The following is a 26,391-nucleotide window of genomic DNA, read 5'->3' as shown; positions in this document are numbered from 1 at the left end:
TAGGTATTATTTTTCAAGTTCATACAACAATTTTCTATGTTAATTTTGTAACAAAGATGTAGCATAAATGAATACAAAATATATTTTTAATTATTTTTCATTTTCCATGCGATATTTTATTTAAATTGTTTCAGCCTGTGACATCCCACTGCTAGTTATAGGCTCCTTACTCCGTGTAGAAGAAGGCTCATGGCATAAGCCATATAAATGAATGCCTTACCGTAAAGTAAGAACTCAATGTCTAAATAAACCATTTGAACCTGACCCCTTTTGATCTGGCCAAAAGTTTCCCATTCTTTTTTACCCTTTTTTCCTATTTTATTAAAATTTAAAAAAAAAAAAATTATCTAATGTTCAAAAATTTACTTTTTTTAAATGTAATGGTGTTAGTTCAAAAACGAAAAAAAAAATCCACTTCAATCACATCGACAAGTAACACAACGTAGGTAGTCGAAAAAATAGTAAAGTAAATAGGTGTTATCAAAGATTACTCTAAAAGTAATTATCGGATCTCAATCAAATTTAAATGGTACCACAAAACAAGCATTCAAGTGTATTACCACAGAACTTTTTACTTGGTAGGCTGATTTAAATGATTCTTGTTTTAATTGAAGTAAAGGGAAAGCTTGCTATGTGGTCCCATTTAAACTTAATCAAGATCTGATACGTACTTTTCGAGTTATATCTAATAATATGAATTAACTTGACTATTTTTTTGTCGTTCCTACTATGAGTAACAATCGCTATCATGTGTACATGATACCAATCGGGACCGACGGCTTAACATGTTCTCTGAGGCACGGTGGGGAGACCCACAAGGAGCGCACAAACACCCAGACCACAGCAAACATCTGTATGGCCAATGCAAATGTTTGTCATGTGCTGGAGTACGAACAATGATATTAATTAAAAATTACTGTTACTTTATAAATTTTATAACAGAATTCTAGCAATTCTTATTCTAGAATTCTAGCAAGTAGTACAGGTAAATGCTCTGCCTTAGGGGTGGTCTATTAATCACATGAGGCATGGGGGAGGAGGAAATAAGTGTAAAATTTATGAAAATAAATAGAAACTATTATCCTATTATATTTTACAAATCCTTATTAAGTACAGGGAATGAACCTTAGATCTAATAATGATATGTGTTGGGAATATAGAAATATATATTATACCTATAAATAAATGAGAGCTAAAATTATACTATAATAATTTATATATCAAATTAATAAATAATAAAACACAATTATTTATTACATAGACCTAGTAAGCTAAATTGTCGTTTATTTATATTAATACTAATCTTATATAGATAAACAGACGAGAACCAAAGCAGCGTAATAGCTAAGATGAGCAAGTATTATATAGAAAAACAATTATTTATGAAGAATATAGTTAACTCAACACATATAGGTTATGCTAATAAGAACTATTAATACGTACTTAGAATCTTATTAGAACACAGAACGTTATGTTTACAATATAATTATAGTTACTTACCGGGCATAGCACTTCCAGTTTGACCCATTTTTTAGACAAATTTCTTGTACTTTTCCTACACGATAATCACTATTAACTGTTTAAATAAACACTTTACGTCCTGTACACCAGTCCGCATTCATTCATAACACTGTATTGAACTATGAACTTAATAATGCAAGCGTAATATATTATATTTATAATTTACATCCACAGCACATTTTTTCAAGTATGTTAATATTATATTTTTCTTATTAGAATATCATAATTTATACACTAAGTTTTGTAAACGAGTAAGGAACGATTGATTTATTTTAAAAAATTACTGCAAGTTATTCATATTTTTTTACATTATTGCTTATGTTTTAAAAATGTTTTTTTCACAATTGCAAATATTCTTTAAATTGACGTATGACAATTTCAATTTATATATTTGCAATTTGAATAATAGATTATATATACGCGTTTGAATATTCTTATTGAATATTCCAATAAGAATGTCATTATACTTAACACGTGTAGCTGTTTTGTATTATTTAAGTCAACTTTAGTTAAAATAAGTAACTTATTGTTCAATATTTATTATCATAATGCTCTTATTTCTGTATAGTATTGAATTGTATTAGAATTACGGTTTTTTAATTAAAACGTAATTACCGGTTTTTACAATTTTGTATAATGGCTACGTTACAATAGCTGTCAAGTAATAATACGTTATTTTGTTTTTAAATACCTAAGCTATGTTTTAAAGTGTAATGTTATCTTGTGTTTAATAATATAAATTATTAAAATAATGGCAAATAGAGTGGTCGATAAAAAGCAGGCACTGCTAGCCCGTAAAGAATCATTGTTAAAAGAGTTACAGTACTATGAGAAAAGAATAGAGGAAGAGCGCAAAACAAAATCGAACTCAAGTTTTTATGACGAAGACAGGTATTTACAGACTTTAAGTTTTGGTTTTTTTTTTTTTTTTAAAGGCACGTCCTGTAATGTGTTTTATGTTAAAAAGTTTATTTTTTAAAGTCGCAAATTTTTTTAAAGTAAAACTTTACCTTTTTTTTATACTTACATTAAATAACTTTATAAATGGTAATTTCACAGCTCAGACTCGGAGCAGGAGTGCAATATTGATATTGGTCCTTCCATCGCCGAGCTCAAGTTACAGCAGAGCATGTTGAAGACCTGCCTCCACGCTACTCAGGAACTCACTAGTGTACAAGTATTACAATCAGAAGTCAATATTTTGATTGAGGATCCAGTTTTTGAAGGGTAAGGGTTTTAATTAACATTTATTTTTGAGTGACTGTGCAGTAGGAAATATCTTTATCAAAATTTGTGGCCCATCTGAGGACTATCTTAATCTTACAGAAGATCACAGCAAAATAATAACATTTTGATGTAGTGTTTTGTTCCTGTGTCTGTAAGGTAGAGAGCTCCTTGACGGGGTCAGGGGCCGAGTCGGCAACACACTTGCGATGCTTCTGGTGTTGCAGGCGTCTATAGGCTATAGTGATCACTTACCATCAGGTGGACTATATGCTTGTTTGACACACAGTAGTTTAAGTTAATTCAATAGTCGATTTCACCAGTGTCACATAGAATGGGGATTCCACGATGATAAATGATCAGTAAAGTTGATGTAGCAACAAACTCAATTAAATATTAAATACAAAATGAGAAATAACTAGAAGGCATATTTATTCTGAAGCTATTTTATTTATATTCAAATTAATGTAAAAAAAATATATAGAGATAACCACCTTTATTGTAATTAATACTGGCACATAATGATGGTCATAGCAAATCTCTTTTTAATTAGTCATTTGTTTTTAAAATAGTTTAAGAATGAGTTTAATGTAAATATATCATAGATGGCGTTAGTAGTCTTAAAAACAAACCTGCTTGTGTTAGAGAGGGTTTTGTGAGAAGATAGGTTTAAAAGAGATTGAAAGGGATCTGTTGTAAATGGGAATATCGATTTAATACTATTTTTATTTTAAACAAGCATAAAACTTATAGAATATCTATGGAGTAAATTCTGGACGTATATCTTTACATAAAAAAAAAAATTACCACTTAGACAGATTTTGAAATGTCCATAATTTGTGTATAGTATTCAATTATTATAACATGTCAATGGACAAAATTGAAATTACCATATACAAGTATGTAGTTTCCTTTCTTTTTTGTTTGAAAATAAATATGCACAAAAATAAAAAAAATATATATTTTGCAGCGAGCCTCCAGTCACAGAAGAGGGTGTGTGGAGAGATGTCATAGTCGAGTGCAGAGTTGATCTCGTGCCTTTCTCAATGAACTTCTACGCACATAAACCTGTGAGTTATCTTAATATATATAAATTGTGCGTCATGTTCTTTGTCCGCGATGGACTCCTAATCTACTTAACTGATTTTGATCAAATTTGCACAATGTGTACAGTTTGATCCAAATATTCAACTTGAAAGATAGGCTATGTTTTATTTCGATATAAATAATTATTATATTCACAAAAAATAATAATAATAATACCGCAGTACGAAGTTCGCCAGGCCAGTTATTATCTTCAATATATTCATAGTAAAAAATTTGTACCCCTTTTTACGAAAATTGCGCGAATGGAGAAGTATGAAATTTCGCACACTTATAGTTTATATAGAGGAGTTCAGATTGCTAACATTTTTTTTTAATTATTCATAAAAGATACATTAAATCAATAAAAAAGACATTACACACAGTACAATGTATTTGACACACACGCAAATTATAAAAGCGACAGCCGAAGGTTGCAAAAAAAAGCAAAGATTTATTTAAAATTAAATTTATTATAACTAAATTATAATGAATTAATTACACGTGACAGTTGTTCGATGTTAGAAACAAGAGTGACTTAAAATTAAAGATCGCTCAGTCGGAGCATCGGGTTGTTTTGGGTTCTTCGTGTTGGGTCGCCTCACACGGTGCCCAGGTGCGATGCTCAGGTGCGATGCCATGGTGGGAAAGTTCCGTAACAACCTCCGGCTACCGATGCGAGACGTGGGAATGTTTCGAAGCAAACTCCGGTCAGCAAATCCCGGCGTAGAGCGTTTCGTAACACGCATACTTACTCTTTTGTTTATTATTATAGAAGTGTAGTCTTTGACAACAGAACCTTAATAATGTTCTAACTTATAATTTAAATTAATTATGGTCGAATTTCGACCAGTGGGCGACCACTAGTACTTATATATTTGTTATAGGTTTTAAGTTTAGGTATTTAGGGGTCGTCCACTAACCACTTGGTGTTTTTCAGCAGCTTTTAAACACCTTGGGGTTAGTGAAATGTGCCTTTAGCCTACCTCTTTTTTCATAACTTGACATTTATTGATATATCCACCAACCCGCATTGGAGCAGCGTGGTGGATTAAGTTCTGATCCTTCTCCTACATGGGAAAAAAATTCTGTGCCCAGCAGTGGGATATTTCAAGTGACGTTTATTGAAAATTTTGTCCGTAAACCTAACAGAACTGATGATGATGATGATGATGATGATGGTGATGATGATGATGATGATGATGATGATGATGATGATGATGATACGAAACTGATGGTAAAAATAAATTATTCCAAGGCAATAACTTTACAAACATAATATTCCAGAACCGTCTTTTCGCGCCCACTTCGTACAGAAACCTGCAAGTGACAGCGGTGAAGGCGGCTCACGAGAAAGAACTTTCCAAATCCGTTTTGTCCACTGTGACAACACCCAGCGACGCTATTGAGGTACTTATTATTTATTGATAACACAACTTACCTTACAAAAGAAGATCACAGCTAAATATTACTGCTTTCAAGTAGTGTTGTGTTCCTGTGGTGAGTAAGGTGACCAGAGCTCCTGAGGGAGAGTGGGGGTAGGGTCGACAACGCGCTTGTGGTGCTTCTGGTGTCGCAGACGGCTATAAGCTGCGGTAATTGCTTACCATCAGGTGAGCTGTACGCTTGTTTGCCAACCTAGTTGTATAAAAAAACACTAATATATCTATGGGATATTTCTGTTTGCAATTGTGAATTTTAAAATTTTTGTGTCCTAGTTTAGTCGAAACAGGTCCTAATGGCCTCCTGGTGGATAAACTCTACCCACAACCGGTGGAACAGGCCCTTAGTACAAATACAAATACAAATACAAATACTCTTTATTGTACACTATGAGAGAAAAATTTTACACCGTAAAAGAAAATATAGACATGTACAAAAGGCGGTCTTATCGCTAAAAAAGCGATCTCTTCCAGACAACCTCTAGCATGAAAAGGACATGACTAAAGAATTAGACGGCATGGAGGTGTACATACATAATATATACATATAATACGTAAATATACATACATATACACATTACACACACATATATATATATATATACATACATACACATACACACATAGTATTGACTGTTGACTGTATTGACTGTTGTATCGTGCGCAGGTGTTCCGCAGCTATGCTGCCGCCCACCGCTCCCGGCGAGCATCTCTGGCGCGTCTAGCGGAGGCCTACGCCGACTCCCTCTATATGGAACCCCTGGTGAGGACGTAAACTTTGCTTCAGCCTGTAATATCCCACTGCTGGGCATAGGCCTCTTTCCCCATGTAGGAGAAGGATGAGAGCTTAATCCACCACGCTGCTTCAATGCGGGTTGCTGGATAAATTCCCTACTATGAGTAACGATCGCTATCAGGTGTACATGATAACAACCGGGACCGACGACCTAACGTGCTCTCCGTGGTGGGGAGACCCACAACGACTAACAACCAGATGGGAAATAAATATTTGTATAAACACAAATATCCACTCCAAGCGTGAATCGAATCCGCTATCGTTGGTGTTTAGTCTCCGCAGACACGGCATACGCTCCATTACACCACAGCAGCCACCATAACCTTCACAACACACTAATTAAACAAACACAGTAGTTAAGCGATAAAAGATGTACAAAGATACGTCGTCGGCTATCGATCAGAATAGACGTGTATTTGTATTTACACAAAATATTAAAATAGTGCTTAACAGTTTTAATCATTAAGTATAAGAAAGTGTAAACCCATAACGGTGTGAATGATTTTGGCGAGTTATGATTGTTTATAATTCAAGACATCATTAGACGTTCGCACCAGCGAGCGCGTCCGCCTTCCTCACCCCCGCGTAAACAAAACGGTTGTTATTTTTTAACTCTCTCGCACACTGACCAGCGCTTCAGTACATCCACACCTGCAAGTAAGTTTTCGATATACAACCTTATCGACTTTGTATTACGGAATAAATTTCGATTTGCGCTCAAACCATCGCTTGTAATAATGAGCGTAACACGATCGCCGCCGACTGTAACCGGCGGTGGATCACAACCTGATTTATCAAAAATATGTGGCGGCATACCTAGCTCACAAATAACTTTCCGTAAACGTAAAATACCAGCCGATGAAGAATGTCAGTGTTCGGAAGAAATTAAATTAATACGGAGCGAATTATCTCGGATGACGACACTATTAGAAACGTACGTTGGCTCTAATACACTAATGATGAATCAAATGAGGGAGTGTATTGGAACAGTAAAAACTGAAATTACAGATTTAAAGACTTCACAAGAGGAAATTAAAAATATATTTAATAATAACATAGCAGAAATAAGTTCTCAGATGCAAGATATCAAATCGGCAACTACAAAAATGTCACTAGAACATGACCATATAAAAACTCAATTAACTCAACTAGAAACAAAAATAAACAATGGTGAAAAAAAAATTAATTTACTAGAAACTGATTTAAATGAATTGAAAATAAGTCCAGCATCCGAAACCCAAAATAAACAGATATGTACCAATGAACAAATAATACGAGAAGTACAAGACCGAAAAAAGAGGGAAAATAATATTATTATTATGGGCATAGCTGAAAACGACTCCAGCAACACCCAAGAGAGGAATATTCAAGATGAGAATCGAGTACTACAAATTATTGGACAGATAATTACAAATATTCCAAAGCCTATCAAGATTTTTCGGAAAATATAGTCCTGGTAAAACACGTAAAATCAAAGTATGTTTTGACAAACCAGATACAGCACTCTTACTCCTCAAAAGTAGGGAAAAATTGCCTAGCAGTTTAAAAATATTTTCTGATCAAACTCCGGCTCAACTAAAATACTATTTCCATATTAAAGAAGTACTAAACCAGCGTAAAGCTAGTGGAGAAACCGATATAAAAATTAAATACGTAAACGGAACGCCAACCATCATTAAAACACTACCAAAAAACTCCAACCAACAACTCTAAATAGGAATATATTTAATACTGTAAATTACCAAATAGTCAATAGTTACCAAGATATACATACAGAGAAGTCAAGATTATCGTTCTTGTACCTAAACGCTAGAAGCATAAAGAAAAAAGGCAGACTAGACGAATTAAAATGTATTTTACTAGCAATACCTACAACTGTCCATATTATCCTACTTTCAGAAACTTGGATATCATCAGAAGAGCAGGCTTTGCAATTGCAAATAGATAATTACACTCACTACTATAACTATCGAACATCAATTAGAGGAGGTGGAGTATCAGCCTATATTCACAACAACTTAAAACATTATCAAATTGAGTCAATTTATCAAGGTGGCATCAACTATCTATGGATACACATTGAAAAGTTTGCATTGGATGTTGGTGTAATATACAACCCTGGTGATACTAATTTTGAGCAGTTTCTTGAACAATATGACAACCAATTACAACAACGAAAGAGAGCTATAGTTTTTGGAGACTTCAACATTAATCTTTTGAGAATAACAACAAAGTTACAAAATATAAACAAATAATAAAGGAATCCGGCCATAGACTGTTGAATAAAATAAATAATACATATAGTACAAGAGATTCTGCTACAAGAAAATCGATTTTGGACCATGTAAGCACCAACTTAAAAACAAATCATTTTAATATTGCTATTATTAATTCGTCAATGTCAGATCATAAACAAATCTATGTACAAATGAATAAATTTAAAACACCAAAAAAACCACGTACTACTTATGAAGCAATAGATTACACAAAATTATATACATGCTTTGAATCTTCAATACTAGGTAACACAACACATAACTTCACAGAGCTAGAAACTATATTGAAACAACAAATACTTAACAGCAAAGTAATAAAAACAAAGATTCTGAATAATATGCGTGAAGATTGGATAAATAAAGAGATTATCGACAGAATAAGTGAGAGAAACTATTTATGGGTCCAACATAAGAACAATCCAAAATGCCAGAAGATAGAAGAAGATTTTAACCAAAAGAAGAGTAATACGGCTAAATTGATACGGGAAACAAAAAATTCATACTATTATAAGTTATTTAAAAACTATGCAAATAACTCAAAAAGGACTTGGACACTTTTAAACAAATTATCTCAAAATAAAACAAAACTGAGTTGTGCTCCCTCGAAAATCATCCTACAATCAAAAGAAATTACGGATAAGAGAGAAATTTGTGAGGTTTTTAATAAGTATTTCTCAACAATAGGTTCCAATTTAGCTGAAAATATACCAAAAAAATTCCACGATATATTTCACCCTATTCATACAAAAAATAATTATAATTACCCTGAACTGTCGACATTAAAATTATGCACCACAAATGAAATTGATAAAATCATAAAAGACCTGGATTCTAATTCAAGTACTGGCATAGATAGAATTAGCACCAAAGCTGTAAAATGCTTACAAAATTTGATTTCAGAAAAATTGATGCAATGTTTTAATAAACTCTTGTCTGAAGGAAGTTTCCCTGAATCACTAAAAATTGCAAAAATAACACCTATATATAAATCTGGCCTTCAAATTGATCCAGGAAACTATCGTCCAATCTCTGTACTACCGGTCCTCTCTAAAATATTGGAAAAATTAATTTACAACCGCTTAACTACACACTTAGACTCTTTCAATTTCTTATCCGAACGGCAATACGGTTTCAGGGCTAAAAGCAATACTACTGCTGCAATCGTAGATCTGATAACAACCATAAGACAAAATATAGATAAAAAACACATTGTAGTCGGTGTGTTTATTGATTTAAAAAAAGCCTTTGATACTATTAGTCACAAACTTTTATTACGAAAACTAGAAAACATTGGTATCAAAGGTAGTGTTCTCAAAATTTTAAAATCTTATCTGACAGATCGACTGCAGATAGTGAAAATTAGTAACGAAGAAAGTGGTGCTTTACCTATTACTTGTGGAGTCCCACAGGGCTCAATTTTAGGACCACTTCTCTTCCTAATATATATGAATGGTATCGCAAATTTGAAACTACATGGTCATCTAACGTTATATGCAGATGATACATGTTTATTTTATTTTGGAAACAGAATAAATGACATTATCAGTCACGCACAGGAAGATCTAGATCTTTTAAATGATTGGTTTCATCATAATTTATTAACTATAAATGCTTCCAAAACGTGTTATATTATCTTTAAACCAAAAAATAAAATTATTTCACAAAACAATCCACTAACAGTTCATAATACTCCAATTGAAGAAAAAACCTGTGAAAAGTACCTTGGCCTAAGATTGGATAACCAGTTAAGTTTTAATAACCATATAGATCATATTAAAAAAAAATGTCCTCTTTGATCATATGCCTAAAAAATATCTCTCAGTGCATTCCTCAAACATTACGCCATTCTATATACAACTCGTTGGTTAAGTCGCATTTGTTATATTTGATTGAAGTATGGGGTAATTCCTCCAAAACAAAATTACAAGAGCTTCAAAGAAAGCAAAACAAAATAATAAAAATACTATTTCGATATCCATATTACACATCTACAACTAAAATTTATAAAGAAACTAAAATCATGAACCTACGACAACTTTATATATATAATTCCTGTATTTTAATAAAAAAAATTATCAGTAAATCTATTCGTTCAAATTTGCCCTTTATAAAACGTATCACGAAGCGCAGCAATCGACGACCCAGCTTATTGGTTCTGCCTAAGACTAGGACGAAATTTGCCAAAAGGGATATCACATTCGAAGGAGCACAGCTTTACAACAAATTACCTTGTCTAATAAAAGATGTAAGCTCAGTTAACGAATTTAAATCTCGGCTTTCGCAATATATTCTCAATAACACTTTATCGTTAGAAGAAACCATTTAAACTATTCGTTAACTGAGCACTAGGATTTATAAGACGACGATATGTATGTTTTACTTTTATTGTAGTGTATTGTTCTCATGTAAGTGACATTGTCTTTTTGAGAATAAAGCTCGTTAACCTTAATCCACCACGCTGTTTCAATGCGGGTATGCGGATATATTGCGTACTACGAGTAACGATCGCTATCAGGTGTACATGATAACAACCGGAATCGACGGCTTAATGTGCTCTCCGAGGCACGTTGGGTAAACCCACAAGGACTCACAATCAGATGGGAAATAAATATTTGTATAAACACAAATATCCACTCCAAGCGTGAATCGAATCCGCTATCGTCGGTGTTTAGGCTCCGTAGACACGGCATACGCTCCATTACACCACAGCTGCCGCCATAACTTTCACAACACACCAATATATAAACAAACACAGTAGTTAAGCGATAAAAGATGTACAAAGACCAAAGGCCTTTTGGCATAGTACATGAATTATAGTAGCAGTTCTTAGGTTACGGATAAATAAAAGAAAAAATAATAAAATTTAAATTTTATTTAGTCTATATATAGGTATCAACTATATCTCTATTTTCTTTAAAATAGCTTTCAAAATATACATAATTATCAAAATTAACATCAAATTAGGTTTAACATTCCCTTGTTAACTGAGAATCCATAGTTTTAAGTGAAAATAGATAAATATTTGTTCTGTTTTTTTTTTTTTAATTTTCATTTGAAACATAGAAGAGACTAGCCCGTTTGCGCAGTTTGTAGTGGCCCTGCTTTTGCTCTGCGGATTGCGGGTTCGATTCCCACCTGAGCCTCGGTGTAATGTTTGTATTTATTTATTTATATGTGTATTATTTCTAAGTGTATTTGTCAAACAAAAATATTTAGCTATATCCAGGGATATTCCGGTATGGGTTATTTACCTTTATAAAACGGTACTTATCGAATCAAAATAACGGTAAGAGAATCATTCGGTAACCGAATCATATCGGTAATACAGTATCGAAATAAACCGGTAGTAGGCATAACGTTCGCGTCGTAAGTTTAAGCGGGCAATTCCCGTTCTTGTAGCTGCGCTGCGCTAGCTCGGATTGCGGTCCGAACGTACACCATATCTCTATCTCATTCGCTCCCGTGTGTTGCGTGATTTTACTTAAATCTTATTTATTTGTGATAGACGACAGGCCCCGGGCGTGGCGCGAGCAAGTTTTCATCTCTTTTTCGCGTTAATGTTTACATTGCATATAACGAATAATTCAAAACAAAAAACTTAATTACTTTCATAGTTAAAGAAGCCAATCTTATGAAAAACCAAGCATTATCAATAAAAGCAAAGGAACATTACAGATTCTTCATTTTAAACGATGGCTCACAGATTTTGTCACCCTCTGTTACTTCTCCGAATCATTTAAAACCGAAATACATAACGTTATATTTCGGTATTACAGTTTAATCGGTAACCGTTTTATTAAGGTTTTGGAACCGAAATAAAACGGTAACCTTTTCAATCGGTATCCGATTCATACGGTAACCGTTTCAAACGGTTACCTTTATGAATCGGTTTGGCGAACCCTGGCTATATCAGTCGGCTGTTACCTGTAACACAAGCATTAAGTTGCTTACCGTAGGAACAGACGACCGTATAATATGTTTTATAAGGTATAAGACATTTATGATAGACAATGTAAGATTAATTAATGCAATATTACTAACAAGCCGCGACTTCATCCGCGTGGAAATTAACAAAAAAGTTATTGGTCTGTTCGCCGAGTTAAAAAATAAATAAATCTCTAAAATAACAGTGGCCTAAGTTATTCATTATTACATCAGCTATCTGCCTCAGTTGTTTTCGAGATTAGCCGGAACAAACAGATAGACAGACAAACAAAAAAAAAATTGTAAAAAAATATGTTGGTATATGCATCGTATATATTATGCATTATATGCATTGAAATATGTATTTAAAAAAAGCGGTTATTTCAATATTACAAACAGACACTACAATTTTATTTATTGGAACGAAGTTCCTTAGGGCAGGCTTGACATTTGGCTGGGCGACCGAACTGAAAAAAATGTGATACTAAAACCGTAAGAAAAATATATAACGGAAGTAACGTAATATCAGTCACACGACTGTATAATATGACGTTTGTAAAACTAAAATATTACTAGTAAACTTTTTTTAAATTATTTATGTAATTTTATACTGTCAAAAAAAAAAAAATAAACATGTTTTTTTATTTCACTTAATAGTTCGAATTATTATTATTTTATTTGATTTATTTTATTTTACGGTATTTGTTATTTTCTAAAATACTAAATTTCTAAATACTTTTATATACTTAATTAAAAACCAATCAACAAAATTAAAAAAAAAAATGAAGAAATAGAAAATATATATAAAATTCAACATTTTTTTTTCAAACAGTGTTGCTTCTATACTATCCGAAGGAACTTCGTTCCTACCTGGTGTCCCATGACACCACATAATTTTTTATTTGTATAGATAAGAACAGATAGATTTATATAGAAAACATATTATTTCAGTCGGAAGGCGGGTACATGTTGAAATGTGCGAATCTTCTCGAAGTATCGTGGACGCTGCAGAACAAGTGGTCGCCTATCGCGCCCTTCCACCACAAGATGAAGTTCGACGTGGAGTATATGGGTAAACAGACAGACAGACATACTCTGTGACATTAGTAACTGTGATAGCAAACAAACATACAATCTAGTGGTTAGCCCTTACCGTAATCTGTCGATACGTCTTAATGAGATCTGAATGTCTTACCATAGGAACGCAGACTGCTTGACAACATTATTACTTGACTGTATTTCGTATTTTGATCAAGATTTGTTCCTGTTGTTAGTTTTGTTGAAAATGTTTCAGTTGAGAACATAAAAATGTGGATTACCATTTTCTAATAAAATTTCGTCGTCAAAACTTTTTTTTTATACAGCTGGTCGGTAAACAAGCGTACGGATCACCTGATGGTAAGCGATTACTGTAGCTTATAGACACCTGCAACACCAGAAGCATCGCAAGCGCGTTGCCGACCCCATCCCCAGTTCCCCCAGGAGCTCTGGTCACCTTACTCACCAACAGGAACACAACACTACCTGATAATAGTATTATTTAGCAGTGGTCTTCTGTAAGGTCTAGGTACTCTCCCAGTCGGGCTGTCCACATTTTGAGTAGACTATGTCCTGCTATATAAAATAATAGTTTTATTTAAAAAATATATCATCCAGTCTATCATTTATATATATCAACTTGTAAAAAAAAACTTTGTTTAAGATTAAACAAGATACATCGAAAAATTGTCATATATATTTAAATTTTCAGATGAATCATACATCAAGATAATCACACAAGCGCACAGACAGCTGTCAGACCCGACCCTCGAAACAGACGAACGGACACTTCTACTGTCAAAGATAATAAAAACATGCTTAGAAGCGCAGAAACCCACGCAGGAACTACACGAAAGCTTCGATTCCGACAGTTTGAAAGAGAAAAGACAAACTCTAGAAGAAGCGGAAGCACCAATCAAGGATAAAGATAGTGAAATAATGGCCCCGCCTAAACATCCGCCTAAAAAAGTAAAAGCTAAAGGCAAAGAGAATGCCAATAAAGACAATAAACGTCCAATCAATACTGAAAATGAAGAAAATGTTAAAAGAGCTAGACTAGATTCAAATAAAGATGATAAAATTGTTAATACTAAGAATAAGGTCAGCAACAAAGTTGTTAAAGAGGACGCTAAAGCTAAGAAAACCAATTTACGCGTTGATAAAACTGATAAAAATGATAATATATCTAAGAACAGTACAAGTAATAAAATATCACATGATGGTAATGCTAGAGCTAAGAAATCTAATTTGCAGGTTGACAAAGTCGATAAAAATGATAATTCATCCAAAAATAGTAAAGCAACACAAGAGTTTAATGTTGATAATGCTAAAACTAATAAAATTAATTCACCAGTCGACAAAGTTGATCAAAATAATGATAAATCAAAACCTACAAACAACAAATTATCAAAAGGAGTTATTGATAATAATGCTAAAGCTAAAAAACATACAGTTAATGATAAAACTAATAAAAATGATAATACAAGTAAACCTGTGAATAAAGTTAATGATGCAACTTCAATGAATAATTTAAAGGATGATATGAAATCAACTACTAAAAAAGATGGAAAAGCATTACCCGATCCAAAAAAGTCGAATAATGTTGCTAGTTCAAAAAACGATACCAAAAAACAATTAGATAGCAAGACTAATAAAGTTAAAAAAGCCACAACCGTCAAAAATATTGAAGTAAGACGAACAGATACTGAAAGCGTTGAAAAAAAATCAAAATCAACAGATAAAACAAATAAAACAAAACCAAAATCCACAGATGATGTCACGAAACAACCAAAACCGATAAATAAGGAAATCGAAAACACAGATAAAAATGCAAAAAACACGAAAAATAATACGGAATCATCAAAAAAGACTTCAAATACGAATAACGAAAAAAATGTGATTAAAAAAAGTGACAAACCGAAACAAATCCATCTAGCAGAACGTTTTAGTAAAAATAAAGTTGCAGCGATCAAAAACAATGAACAACAAAATGTCAAGTTGTTTAAAAGTGACGTTAGAAATAAAATAAGCGTTACCAACGAACAGAGGAAGTCGAAAGGCTTAAGTAAAATCACTAAGAATGTCATAACTTCGAAGATTCCTCAGAAGAGATTGTCATCTGAAAAATTTAAGAAGAATCCCTTGAGAATAAGCCCGAGTAAGTTAGTCATTTATTAATTTAAATGACCAACATCACACATCATCATCACATCAGCCTATCGAAGTCCACTGTTGGACATAGGTCTCCCCAAGTTCGCGCCAAACTTGGCGTAAACTTATGTGTGTTGCCCATAGTCACCACGCTGGGCAGGCGGGTTGGTGACCGCAGGGCTGACTTTATCGCACCGAAGACGCTGCTGCCCGTCCTCGGTCTGTGCATTTAAAAAGCCAGCAGTTGGATGGCTATCCCGCCATCGGTCGGCCTTTTAAGTTCCAAGCTGGTAGCGGAACTGTGTTATCCCTAAGTCGCCTCTTACGACACACACGGGAAGAGAGGGGGTGGCTATATTCTTTAATGCCGTAACAACACAGCAACCAACAGTTTAAAGTATAATAGTGTTTGCTCCTAAACAAAAAAATAAACCGGCTTCAATTACATCGACACTAGTAAAGTAATACGTGGTAGGTAAAGTAAATGTATAACATATTAAAAGTAACATATAGTTACATAAGATCGGCTATTTCTCGAAATAATCACTATATATAATCTCAAAATAATCTGTGAAAAAAGGTTTCTAAACATATTTGAATATCATATCAAAAATCGACCGTTCTAGCGGGAATCGAACCTGCATACCTGCGAACCTGCTGCATGAAAAATAGCATGGTGTCATCTCCTGTCAAAGATTTTCATTGTAATATGAAATTTTGAATAGTTACGGGTTTCTGCAAAGAATAAGAATCATCATATCAAAAATTTCGATCTAACGGGTACATCATTCCATAGCCTAATTGACTAGAGCGCCGACACGGATTCCTAATGTGTGGGTAACACAAAAATAAAATCGTACAAATTAAAAGGCTTCTAGAATAATCTAAACTACTTTTTCTATTATAATAAATTTAACGACACTTCCTGAACAATATTCATAATGTGAGTCACAATTTCGTGTGTCTTCTCACAGTCTTCGGTAGTATAGTGGTCAGTATCCCCGCCTGTCACGCGGGAGACCGGGGTTCGATTCCCCGCCGGAGAGATGCTTTTTGTATTTTCTAATATACAAAATAATATAATTATAAGTTAATGCGCGCATCGGACATTATATTTTAATTATTTTAAATCAAAAAAGTTATTTAAAAAAATTATATTAACTTATTATTTGTATTTCCAGAAAGACCTCAGTCGAATTCGAACTCCGTGAACGATAGCTCAAAGACATCCATCAGAAGTATACAGAAAGTTGTTACTAATATACCAAGTAAGTGATACTAAATAAGAAGAAAAAAAAACAACTATAGACGGCGCCACGGTCGCTTAGACCGAATATAAAATCATCATATCGAAAATTTCGATCTAGCAAAGACATCGTTCCGTAGCTTAATTGGCTAAAGCACTGACACGGTCAGTCGGAGATGCAGGTTCGATACCCGCTGGAGCGGTCGATTTTTGATACGATATTAAAAAATTGTTTTAAAAAAACCATTTAAATTAAACTTTATCGATATAAGGTACAGCAGGAGATATCCTGCTAAATATATCGAGCACTTATTTTATACTAGCTGTGCCCGCAACTTCGACCGCGTGGAATTTTTAAAAAATATTGTTCAGTTCGCAGAGTTACAAAATAAATCTATACTTATTATAAAAATAAGTCCCCCGGCCGCGTCTTTCTGTCCTCCTGTCTGTCCTCCTGTCTGTCCTCCTGTCTGTCTGAACGCGATAAACTCGAAAACTACTGAACGGATTTTTATACGGTTTTCAACAATAGAAAGAGTAATTCTTGAGGAAGGTTTAGGTATATAATTTATTATGCTTTTATGTAAATTAGCTGAAATACGGCGACAAATGTTGAAGAGGTCGCAAAAAATCTCGCCAAATGGGAACTTTCCACGCGAACGCCGCGTAAACTAGCAAAGATACAGTTAAGTAATGTACTAGAGAATTCAAAATCTATAAAAATGCTACAAAAAAGTCCGCGATAGCATATCTCTATCTCTTACGGTTGACTTACAATAACCACTTTTATGTTAACATTTTTAATTAAAAACATTACGTTATTTTCAAAGCTATTTTCTTTAGTTCGGTATTAATCCTTATCCAAATGAATATGTTAGTTAGCTTAGTCATTTAATGCAGATTAAAATTGCTCTTTACACTAAATCAATCAGATGAATAGTTTTTGAGATATCGTTGTTAGAAGTAATTAGTAGCGAAACATTTTCAATGCTTGGCGAGCATTGAGATGCCTACGGCGAGTCCATCCCCTCTGCCCCGCATCGCTCGACCGCCTGCTCAAGCTATATAAACCGGGCGATGTAGCGCGCGATCCGCCATAGTAAACAGACTTTGGTAGCAACTGAACGCATTGCGTATATCGACTGTCATCGGCTTACTACGGGTATTGCTGTTCGGCATTAAATCTTGCTATTGGTTCCTATTATTATGCTATTGTTAGTTTTAATTAATTATTTTCATACTTAGTAGGTGGTGTAAGAAACCTTTCAGTTTACTTTCTTCTTTTCGTTTGGTTCTTTCGTTACTTTTTAAATAACCAAGTACTTTACTTTTCCGTACTTAGTTGTTATAAATAGATTTTTGTAAATAATTTTCGTGAGTCTATTTAAGTTCATGTATATTACTTTTTTGTTACTTGGGTGTTGTAGGGAAGTTGTTGTAAATAAATATTATTTAGATTCATTAAACTGTTTCTATTAAGTACCTCTTTATTCAATTTCTTATTAAACTTAGGTAGATAATCATGCCGAGAAGAAGGCCAAATATAGGACGCAGTACGTCTGCTGCTAAAAGACTTCGTTTGAATCGGAATAGTGAAAATAATGAAGAGAGAGAACTGCGTTTATCATTGGACCGTGAAAGACATATTTCGCAAAGACTGCGAGAGTCTTCTGCGGAACGTAACGCACGTTTGTCGTTGGATCGTGAAAGACATGTTTCACAAAGACTGCGCGAATCCTCTGCTGAACGTAACGTACGTTTGTCGTTGGACCGTGAAAGGTATGTTTCGCAAAGACTGCGTGAATCCTCGGCAGAACGTGATTTACGTTTGTCGTTGGATCGTGAAAGACATGTTTCACAAAAACTGCGTGAATCCTCTGCTGAACGTAACGTACGTTTGTCGTTGGACCGTGAAAGACATGTTTTACAAAGACTGCGCGAATCCTCTGCTGAACGTAACGTACGTTTGTCGTTGGATCGTGAAAGGTATGTTTCGCAAAGACTGCGCGAATCCTCGGCGGAACGTGATGTACGTTTGTCGTTAGATCGTGAAAGACATGTTTCACAAAGACTGCGTGAATCCTCTGCTGAACGTAACGTACGTTTGTCGTTGGACCGTGAAAGACATGTTTCACAAAGACTGCGCGAATCCTCTGCTGAACGTAACGTACGTTTGTCGTTGGACCGTGAAAAGTATGTTTCGCAAAGACTGCGCGAATCCTCGGCGGAACGTGATTTACGTTTGTCGTTGGATCGCGAAAGACATGTTTCTCAGAGGCTACGCGAATCCTCTGCTGAACGTAACCTACGTTTATCTTTAGATCGTGATAGACACAATGCTTTAATGGAAACTGAAACATCTGAGAGAAGACAACTCCGACTACAAAACGATCGTATTCGGCACATAAATTTTAGGAATAATATGCCAACTAATGGAACACAAAATAATAATAGATGGTCCAATAAAGAGTACTCGGCAATGAATTACAGTACAACAATTGATTATCAAAATTATCGTATCGTTTGTATAGGTTCTCCTTCCATTGTTTGTCAATACTGTTCGGCACTGAGATGGAAAGATGAGTCAAAAGGTTTATGTTGTTCAAATGGTAAGGTAAAATTAGATGAAATAGGTGCTCCACCTGAACCTTTAAATTCTCTACTTGATGAAAGTCATCCAAAGCATACAGAATTTATGCGTCATATTCGGCGGTATAATAATGCGTTCCAGATGACTTCATTCAAAAGTCAACGAGTAGTTGAAAACGGCTTCATGCCAACATTTAAAGTCCAGGGCCAGGTTTACCACCTTGCAGGTAGTCTTCTTCCACAAGTTCCTGACGACCATAAGTTTTTGCAGATATATTTTATTTCCGATCCTGAAGTTCAAGCAACGACTCGATGTAATATTAGTAATAGTAATTCAAGAACACCACTTGATAACTCTATAGTCAGGTCATTGCAAAACATGTTGCATTTGCATAATAGATACGTACAATCTTTTAAAACTGCAATGGAAAGTATCTCTCTCGATGTCCCAGATTACAATGTAGTAATTCATGCCAGCAGGGTACCTGACGGTGAACACCGTGGACGGTATAATGCTCCTTCTACCAGTGAAGTAGCAGTTGTCATTGCTGGACAACAATTTGACAAAAGGGATATCGTTCTTCGAAGCCGCGACGAAAATCTCCACAAAATTTCCGAACTACATCGTTCATATGACAGTCTTCAATATCCATTGATGTTTTGTCGAGGTGAAGACGGATACACAATTGATATTCCCCAAGTTAATTCATGTATGAATTATTATTGCTATCGTTTAATGGAACGCCATAATCATTATAATGTTTTACTAAGGTACGGAATGTTACTGAATCAATATGTTGTAGATCAGTATGCTAAACTAGAATCAGAACGTTTAGCTTTTATACGAAATAACCAAACACAATTACGCGCAGAAAATTATATAAACTTACAGGATGCTTTACATTCTAATGAACACACGACAAACAATATTGGGCAGCTGGTAATATTACCGTCATCTTTTACTGGCGGACCAAGATACTTACACGAAAAAACTCAAGATGCCATGACCTATGTCAGGAATTACGGGAAACCTGACCTCTTCATTACTATGACCTGTAATCCTAATTGGAAAGAAATAAAAGATAATCTGCATTCCACCGCAACACCTCAAGACCGATATGACATTTTAAATCGTGTGTTTCATTTAAAAGTACAAAAACTATTACACTTAATAAATAAGGTAAACGTATTTGGTCCGACACGCTGTCACATGTATACGGTAGAGTGCCAAAAACGTGGGCTGCCACATATACATTTGCTTTTGTGGCTGACAAATAAAATCAGGCCCGACCAAATTGACACAGTTATAACGGCAGAATTACCAGACCAAGACGAAGACCCAACATTGTATGACATCGTGGTAAGGAACATGATTCACGGACCCTGTGGAGCTTTAAACCCTAACTCGCCATGCATGCATGAGGGAAAATGTTCAAAAAAATTCCCAAAACCATATCAGAGTCAAACTTCAACTGGTGATGATGGCTATCCAAAGTATAGAAGATTATCACCAGAGGAAGGAGGACGCAAGGCTACTATTCGTAATTACGAAATTGATAACAGATGGGTAGTGCCTTACAATAAACTATTATTAAAAATTTTCGAGGCGCATGTTAATGTAGAACTTTGCAGTTCCGTGAAATCAATAAAATATGTCACTAAATACATCAATAAAGAAAGTGACCAGGCTACGTTTAGTTTACATTCTACAAATGAAGTAGAACAATTTCAATCTGGCCGCTACATTTGTAGTTCTGAAGCACTATGGCGGATTATGTCCTTCAATATTCATGAAAGAGCACCAACTGTCACACACCTCGCTGTTCATTTAGAAAACGGACAGCGGGTGTATTTCACTGAAAATAATGTAAATGACATTGTGAATAATCCAAGAGATACTACTTTAACAGCGTTTTTCAAACTATGTGCAGAGGACGACTTCGCAAAAACTCTGACCTACGACAAGGTGCCTGCCTATTATACCTGGAATCAAAATACGAAAAAATTCCAACGACGAAAGCAGGGGGCGGTAGTTCTCGGGTACCCTGGCGTGAGAAAAACAGATGCTCTTGGAAGGGTTTACGTGGTACACCCTAATAATGCAGAATGTTTTCATTTGCGGTTGTTACTCCACGTTATAAAAGGCCCTACTTCGTTTAGAAGTCTCCGCACTTTTGAAGGTGTAACTTACGACACATTCCAAGGGGCTTGCAAAGCTATGGGCCTCCTCGAAGATGACAGTCACTGGGAGAGTACGCTCTCTGAAGCAGCCATATGCTGTTCACCAAAATCACTTAGGTGCCTTTTTGCCATTATGATATCGTTCTGCCAAATCACGGACCCGCATCTTCTTTGGCAAAACTATCAGGAAAGTATGTCCGAAGATATACTGCAACGCAGACGACAAGAACTGTCATCAGATGATTTAGAGTACGACCAAAATATTTTTGATGAAGCTTTAAATGAATTAAATAAAGAGGTCGAATCTCTATCAGGTAAAAGTATAAAAGATTTTGGTTTTAACTTGCCGTTAAATTCAAATCTTTATGCAATGAACAACATCGAGGATTTACGAGAGACTGACTATGATTACACCCAACTCTTACAGACAATTCAAGATGAACATCGCTTAAATCCAGAACAAAAAATTGTTTACGACCAAATATTGTCATCAGTTAATAGTAATGAAGGGAAAATGTTCTTTCTAGATGCACCCGGGGGCACGGGTAAAACATTTATAATTAATTTATTATTAGCAAAAGTAAGGTCTGACAGAAAAATTGCTCTTGCCGTGGCGTCGTCCGGTATTGCAGCCACACTTTTGAAAGGCGGGCGAACTGCACATTCCACTTTCAAACTACCTTTAAAAATTTGCAGTGACGATGTCTCTAGCGTTTGTAACATCTCAAAACAGAGTAAAACAGGTAAATTAATGCAGGATTGTAGCTTGATTATTTGGGACGAAGCTTCCATGTCCCATAAAGCATCAGTTGAGGCATTAGACAGGACAATGCGCGATTTACGCAACAGAAATTGCCCAATGGGTGGCTGCACCGTTTTGTTTTCTGGAGACTTTCGTCAAATTTTGCCAGTCATAGCAAGGGGGACTAGAGCTGACGAAGTCAATGCATCACTCAAAAGATCTTATCTTTGGCCACATATTACAAAATGTGAACTTAATACAAATATGAGAATTTTGTCCTCCAGTGAAGACAATAAACAATTTTCAAATAACTTACTTCAAATAGGTAATGGTGCATTTCAATCCGGAAATGTTAAAATCAATCTTAGTAACCTATGTGCTTTGGTTCAAAATGTGGAAGAATTGGTTGAGACCGTATATCCCGATATTACTAATATAACTACAAAGACTTTATGTTGGTTTAAGGAAAGGGCTATATTGGCACCTACTAATGAACAGGTTGATAAAATTAATCATTTAATTATTTCCAAGTTTGAAGCACCATCACAGATATACTATTCAGTTGATACAGTTTTGGATACCGCAGAGGCAGTACATTATCCAACTGAATTTTTGAATTCTTTAGTTCCTCCCGGAATTCCTCCACACAAGTTAATATTAAAAGTGGGTTCACCAGTGATATTACTTAGAAATTTAAATCCCCCAAAATTGTGTAATGGCACGAGACTCAAAATAGTTAAATTAAAAAACTTTCTAATCGAATGCACTATTTTAACTGGCTGTGGTACTGGTGATACTGTTTTAATTCCCAGAATACCGATGATTCCCTCCGAATTACCCTTCCAATTCAAAAGACTGCAATTTCCAATCAAATTAGCCTTTGGTATTACTATTAATAAGGCACAAGGCCAAACTTTAAAAGTTGCAGGAATAGATTTAACTGATCAATGTTTTTCTCACGGCCAGTTATATGTTGCCCTTTCAAGGGTGACATGTAAAAATAATCTGTTTGTGTTTACTAACAATCCGTCAGAAGTAATGAACGTTGTGTATAAGGAAATATTTCAATAGAAATATTCCTTATACACAACGTTTCAAGTAAAAAGTATTCACTTTTAAATATCCGGTGCCTACCTTACAGCTTCATCATCAACAATGTGTAGATATCTTTGTCATCACATATACTTCTTTATCTATACCTAAAACACTGGATGTGTCTATAATATGCGAGGAGTTATTTCAATTACTCTAGGCTCCCATCACCACATCCTGACCTGGTTACTATAGGACCAGCTGCAATGTTTACTCTTTCAAACATAATAAGAATTATCCAAGTCGATACACTGGCCTCGAAGTAATAGGGAAACATAGTCATTATTGGGGAGTTTCGACGATGATATGATATACCTAATCATCGTATTTTTAAAAACAGACAAACAAGTTACACATAAAAATACCAAAATCGTCATAGGTTTGCCTATAATATTTAAGAAGTTCCTGCGATTTCACCAGGATCCCATCATCAGATCCTAACTGGACAATGGGACCACCTGCATACGCACCATATATTAAAAAACATCCCTACGAATTGAGAACCTCCTCCATTTTTGAAGTCCGAAATCCACACGGGCGAAGCTGCGGGCGGAAGCTATCTATATAAATAAAAATGAATGTTGTTAAGCGCATAACTCGAGAATGGCTCGGCTAATTTATTTTTTTGTATGTTCCTTAAGGCCCACGGAAGGTGTTAATACAAAAAAAAATTTACTATTGACAGAACGAAGTCTGTCCGGGCAGCTAGTAAAATTATAAATTAAAGTAGCCTAAGTTACTCCTTATTTCATTAACTGTCTGCCAGTAATAGTGCCGTCACAATCGGTCCAGCCATTGCAGAGACTGACAGACAGACAGACAAATATTGTAAAAAAAAATATGTTCAGAGATTAACCCGAACAAACAGATAGACGGACAGACAAAAATTGTAAAAAATGTTATTTTGGTATATGTACCGTGTATACATCCAAATGCATTTAGTAAAAAGCGGTTATTAAAGTATTACAAGCAGACACTCCAATTTTATTTATTTGTATAGGTTATGTATATTTACTTCTTTTTATGTCATCAATCTCAACTCTGTGTACACCACCGCTTCTCATTTTTTAATCTATCTTATACCTAAGGGGTTGGTTGGAAGAAATCACTCTTAGCACTAAGACCGCATTTGTACATCTTTCTTTGTATGTGTCACTTTTTTGTAACGTTTTTGATCTACGATTTATTATTATATGTTTTTCTTTTCAGGACTCTTGAAAAAGCCTGCAGCGAAGCCTAAGACGATGATTTGATAAGAAAAGCAATGTATACACTATGGTTACAAGCGAGTGGCATTAAATGAAATCACACACACTACATACCATTTATAATCTATTAGTGGACCCGGCAGACGTTGTCCTGCCCGGAAAATAGCTACGAAATTTGATTACTTACATACCGATAGCAGCGCCACCTACCGGGTCCAATTTAGATAATAATTATTCTATCTCCCAAGCTGGACCAAATTACAGATACTTACAAAATTTGATAAAAATTGGTTCAGTAGTTTTGGGAGTTATATTCCGATAGCAGCGTCACCTACCGAGTCCAATTTAGATAATAATTATTCTATCTCCCAAGCTGGACCAAATTACAAATGCTTACAAAATTTGATAAAAATTGGTTCAGTATTTTCGGAGATTATCGCTAACATACATCGTGACACGAAATTTTTATATATATCTAATCCAAGTTCAGCTGTATATTCCGTTTTTTTGGAAGAGTCTTATTTGATAAACAAACCTCTGTCAATCGTAATTCTCGTTTTTTCCGCATTTATCACTCACTTTCACAACACATTAGCTTACGGACACGTGTAAAACTCCATTACTATTTATTTCATTAAAAACAAATATCAATTTATCTATATTTTATCAATTTGTATCTATATTTTATATTATATAAAAATTATTGAAATACGGATTTTGAGCGTACAGATAATTAATATTTTCGAAAATGACATTTTAATATCTTTTTTTATGACGCAAATAGGGATGTGGTCATAATATTTTTAGAGGTGAATGAGTATAAGAGAATGAACGGCATGAGCGATAAAATGGGCCGTGTTTTTTTACTTATATTTTAAATTTCACGAATCATAATTTGTTAGTAAGTTATAAAACAATGTTACCGTAAAGCGATTTGTTATTATGTTTTAGATATTGTTTTTTTTTATTTATTTATGTTGAGCGTAAAATATGCTGATAAAAATATATAAATGTCAATATTTTATAGTAGTGTTTATTGTAAGGGTTTTATTTTATATTATGAACACTTCTGAATATCAATTTCACTCTGAACATTTTTAACGCTATCCCATATAATATAAAAGTATAGCGCATAGCATTGCCATAAAAGTTTATTGTAGTTCACAGGAAAATTTTGTGGGACTTTAGTATGAGACTTAGGGTTACCCAATGAGAGCTACGTGAGCAACAGTGTTATCAATCCTTTTGTTTACAAGTTATACAGAGTGTACCGCCGGCGCAAGGTTCTATATTTATAGTGAATACAAATAATGTGACAATAATACTAATATAGTCGACTTTTTTCTAGACACAGGCGGCCCTATTTTGTTGTAAATTTTATTTTGACGTCTTTTTTACCGACCATTTTACATAAACGAAATATAAATTTGTTGCCTTTTATGCTCGATGCTCGATTAATATATTTTTTTTCGTAATTCTGTACCTCTACTAATTTTTAGCAAAAATATTGAATATATTATTAGGTTTTGAAACAATTTTAGCAATATGTTAGCGTTAAATATTTGAACATAAAATGAATTTTATATTCGTCTATGGCTTATTAATATTGTTCATTCATTTGCTCTTTGTGTCACTTTACTATACTTACATTACTCTATTGTCTGTGGTCGGAAGTACGCCATATTTGTTTACTATTTAGGACTATTCCAAAAAAAAATAGAATATAAACTCATCTCATGTCTAAACTACTTCTTCTGTTTAACTGATGTTCTGTATATAACTTATAAATGGTATGTAGTGTCGCTTGTATGTTTCTAATAAAAATGATTTATTTTTGTATATCTTCCACTATTGTAAATATATGTTGTGTGAGGAGAT

The 26,391-nt window shown here is 34.3% G+C and overlaps 1 protein-coding gene and 1 non-coding gene across 2 annotated transcripts; both read left to right on the top strand.

The window, feature by feature from the left end:
* The first annotated feature begins 2,272 nt into the window (after positions 1–2,272).
* On the top strand, positions 2,273–24,545 carry LOC123667263. The gene is made up of 13 exons (XM_045601221.1): positions 2,273–2,412; positions 2,581–2,748; positions 3,716–3,815; positions 5,116–5,238; positions 5,938–6,033; positions 13,218–13,338; positions 14,017–14,993; positions 15,351–15,462; positions 16,637–16,723; positions 19,233–20,423; positions 20,607–22,411; positions 22,679–22,863; positions 24,515–24,545. Exons 1-13 carry the CDS (start codon positions 2,273–2,275, stop codon positions 24,543–24,545), a joined length of 5,136 nt encoding a protein of 1,711 aa, XP_045457177.1.
* On the top strand, positions 16,430–16,501 carry Trnad-guc. The gene has a single exon. It is a non-coding gene; the product is annotated as a tRNA-Asp (tRNA).
* Positions 24,546–26,391: the final 1,846 nt, after the last annotated feature.

Source organism: Melitaea cinxia, chromosome 27 (genome assembly GCF_905220565.1).
Source record: "Melitaea cinxia chromosome 27, ilMelCinx1.1, whole genome shotgun sequence".
Taxonomy (NCBI): domain Eukaryota; kingdom Metazoa; phylum Arthropoda; class Insecta; order Lepidoptera; family Nymphalidae; genus Melitaea; species Melitaea cinxia.
The sequence above is the reverse complement of the archived record's forward strand: the minus strand, read 5'-3'. Positions and strand labels throughout refer to the sequence as shown.